This window comes from Sinocyclocheilus grahami, unplaced genomic scaffold (genome assembly GCF_001515645.1).
Source record: "Sinocyclocheilus grahami isolate Dianchi unplaced genomic scaffold, SAMN03320097.WGS_v1.1 scaffold687.1, whole genome shotgun sequence".
Taxonomy (NCBI): Eukaryota; Metazoa; Chordata; class Actinopteri; order Cypriniformes; family Cyprinidae; genus Sinocyclocheilus; species Sinocyclocheilus grahami.
This window is the reverse complement of record NW_015505866.1, coordinates 39,762-43,192: the sequence shown is the minus strand read 5'-3', so window position 1 is coordinate 43,192 and position 3,431 is coordinate 39,762. Positions and strand designations below refer to the sequence as shown.

The 3,431-nt window shown below is 38.3% G+C and overlaps 1 protein-coding gene across 1 annotated transcript; it reads right to left on the bottom strand.

Moving 5' to 3' along the window:
* On the bottom strand, nucleotides 1–2,965 carry LOC107559475 (F-box only protein 6-like). Its single transcript, XM_016243315.1, has 6 exons — nucleotides 2,854–2,965; nucleotides 1,728–1,992; nucleotides 1,300–1,414; nucleotides 1,084–1,179; nucleotides 407–542; nucleotides 1–306 (listed from the first exon to the last, which is right to left on the bottom strand). The coding sequence occupies exons 1-6, from the start codon at nucleotides 2,854–2,856 to the stop codon at nucleotides 163–165; spliced, it is 759 nt and encodes a 252-aa protein (XP_016098801.1). The 5' UTR covers nucleotides 2,857–2,965; the 3' UTR covers nucleotides 1–162.
* Nucleotides 2,966–3,431: the final 466 nt, after the last annotated feature.

Below are 3,431 nucleotides of genomic sequence, written 5' to 3'. Positions count from 1 at the left end.
TTTTAACAGTGTAACATACAGCGTTTATTGGAACCAAGTACATACACCCCAGCGCTTTGTAATGTTATATGTCTCCTTTATGGCATATTGCATCATTATAAATCCTTTGTGCACCTTTGTGCCTGTTAATTTAAGGGAAAAAAAGAATGCAGTAAGACACTATCACTCTTTAGCTGGACAGATCTCCACACTACTGTTGGTGACCCGTATCCCATACCAGCCTGCCCAAAACTGTGTATCCACCCCTCCATGGGTGAAATGGATAAACCGAACCCCAGGTCCATAATCCTTAAAGACATGTATCATCTGAAATAAAGCAGAACAAATACAGAGACAATGGCGCCTAGACTGTTAGTTTGATTATAGGGGAATAACTTAACTGGACTGTTAGCATTATTCTACTCACTTGACACCACGGCTCATCATTCCACTGTTGAAAAAAAACTTTCTGAGGCTGAAAAGTACAGATGGGGTTTTTCCTCCGATCAAGCAACTCCACACTGATCTCATACTGACAACCACAATCAAAGCGTGGGGCATACCTGCAGATAACACATCCCATAAATATGCTTTCATAATAGAACCTGATTTTTAAGTAACCCTGTGTGACCAGTGGGGGCGGTGAGTGGTGCAGGTGTCGCTCATTATCAATTACTCCACCGGCCTCGCTCCGGTCCCACGGCTCTCGGCCCCGCCCCCACTCGTCAGACCCTGGTACTGCATTTAATGGGGACAGTTCTCCCAAAAATGATCATTCTGTCATCATTACTGTGGAACACAAAAGAAGACTTTCTGAAAGTCAACGGGGTTCAAAAAACACTGGAGCACATTGACTTTAAAAAAAAACTAAATTTCCTTTATATTCCAAAAAAGAGCGTTTTTTTCACATAAAGTTACAATTTATACAGATTCTTGCAATAATAATAATAAAACAACTATGACAATAACATAAATATTTAAATCTTAATATGATGACCCAGATGGACTGGTCATTCACAGAAAATGTATCAAATTCAGCACAAAAATAAATAAATAATGAAATTCACCACCTAAGATAGAGGAGCAATTTGAGCAAACACTCACCAGTCTGATATTTTGATATGAGGTTGTAGTTGATCCATGAAAGCATCACTGTAGCCTTCTTTCTTCAAATCTATCAGCTGTTGCTTCATACATAACCTGAGGACAAAGTTTATCTGTGAGTTATGTGTGGATTGGCTTGCTGATTGATTTATAATCATATATTGACAAATAAATAAGCTCAAAACTTTGTTACAAGATCTAAATGATCAAATGTACCCATAAGAAGTTACAAAACATTTTGTGACCGTCTCATCCGGAAATGGTTTCCTATTTTCCTCTGCCACCCAGCGGTGACCTCCATTCTGTACAATCGTCCATCCTTGAAGTTTATCTAATAAGAACATCAGAGAAGCAAAAACTCACACAATGACACTTGTTCAAACGTATCTATACTCCTCAGGGTTATTATTAACTAAAACTAAAACTAAAATTTAAACCATTAAAAAAAATATCACTTGAAATATAATAAACGTTAACTGAAATAAAATATAAATTAAAAACAAATTTTATTTCAGCTACTTGCCAAGGCAACATTTCTCATTTTCCTTTAGTACTAAAATAACAAACTAAAAAGGAAATAACAATTAATAACTAAAAATAAAAATTATTTTTTATAGTATATCAGTGATACTGATGTGAATCACCTTCTGCCCTGGGATTCTTGAGCAAGTTACGTCGTTTCTTAGTTAAGAAGTAAAACTGGCACCAGTTGTCTGGTGGTCTGGAAACATCTTGTGGCTGGATCCCCTCTCTCCGACAGCGCTCTCTCCAGTGTGCAGCACTGTCCACCAGCTCCTTCCACTCATGACACACCAGACGACAGACTCGCACCACCTGATGAGCAGGCAGATTCAGTAGGATCTCCTCAACAACCACAGCTAGAGGAACAGCTGAACGCAGACCTGAGCACTGACAGAGAAAGAAAGATTCAGTTCTAATCTTGTTGGAAAATCCAGCTCTGGAACATGGTTGCTGGTTTTTAGCTGGATATCAACTATAATCTTCCAAAACCCAGTTTGGCCACTTTAAGCTGGCAACTGGTTTATTGCCAGTCTACCAGCTTGAACCTCCTAGAATCCAGTTACCATGTTCTGCTGGGGGAGGCAACAAACAAACAAAAACAGCTGGTTTTAGCTGGTTTAAGGTGGACTCCCAGCCTGACCATCTAAAGAAGTGGTCAAAACCACTCTAAAAACAGCCTGCAAACCAGCTATGGCCAGGCTAGAAGAGCAGCTAGAGCAAACCAAATACCAGTTTTTTTTCACATCTATCATCTTAAGATGGATATTCCAGCAGAAAAGAAAGTTTATTTCTGCATTTGGGCCTATGTCTGGACCAGTTTAATGTGTTCATTCTCTCAAATCAACACTAAGCAACTTACTGAGTCTAATCTGGGTTTCCTTCAAGCAACATTAATGTTCCCGCTCTCTCCTGACCTATTCTTGTTTTTTGATATGGCATTTGTCTTTTATAATAATAAGACACTTGTGCGAGTCTAGACCATGGTCTGGACATACGGGTGTGCAAACCCGGAAGTTACATCCCTCAGTCTGTCGAAGCTACACTTATCCAACATTAGTTACAGTCTCAGTCAGACTCAGTCATAGTTCTTTTAAACAGCGATAACGACACTTATTGTGGCAGCACACTAATCTGCTTCTGGAAAACGTGAATATGTCTGGCAGTGAAGCGTCTTGAAGGTTCACTTCAAGCCGATCCGTTATATATGTTCTTCTTTCCGATTTAGATATCGTATTAAGCCACACTTACCATGATTCTGGTCAGAATGCAAATATATTCCTTAGGATTTACATGTATACCGAGACCCAAAGCGAAAGTACTGATGTGCGTTTTAGCGTTTTGAACGAATCTTTAATGTGACTCGGGAAGAACGAGTCGTCTCGGGGAGTGATTCGTTCAGTCGCGCATGCGCAACATCATATAGGTTCTGTACTGGAATTATTCAAGTAGTTCACCTGTTTCGAGTCTTCGGGTTTTTCCGAGTCATTCGTTCATCACGTGACAGCCCCATACTCTTTAACCTATGCAGTCTGAGCCGAAAAGAGAATTGATTAGTTCTTCTTTTTTTTTGAAGATATAACATTCACAGGGGATACAGTCATAGCAATAAAATACACACACCCAGAATACAAAACAATAAATACATAAAGAATAATAAAAAGGAAATATAAACAGAACAAAAACAAACAAATAAAAAGTTAAACATCTTTTTTTTAAATAAATAAATCATAAATAAATTAAAATAAAAAATAACTTAAATGGAATATTACACATAAAATGTCAACTTCAAAGAATACACAGGAGGTAACCCTTACATCAAAGTCAAT

What these genes read in the sequence shown, in the direction of transcription:
- LOC107559475 (XM_016243315.1), bottom strand. An exon ending in CAAGAATCCCAGGGCAGAAG is followed by an intron (nt 1,415 to 1,727) that starts GTGATTCACATC and finishes TGTTCTTATTAG; the next exon opens with ATAAACTTCAAGGATGGACG. An exon ending in ATGATGAGCCGTGGTGTCAA is followed by an intron (nt 307 to 406) that starts GTGAGTAGAATA and finishes GCTTTATTTCAG; the next exon opens with ATGATACATGTCTTTAAGGA.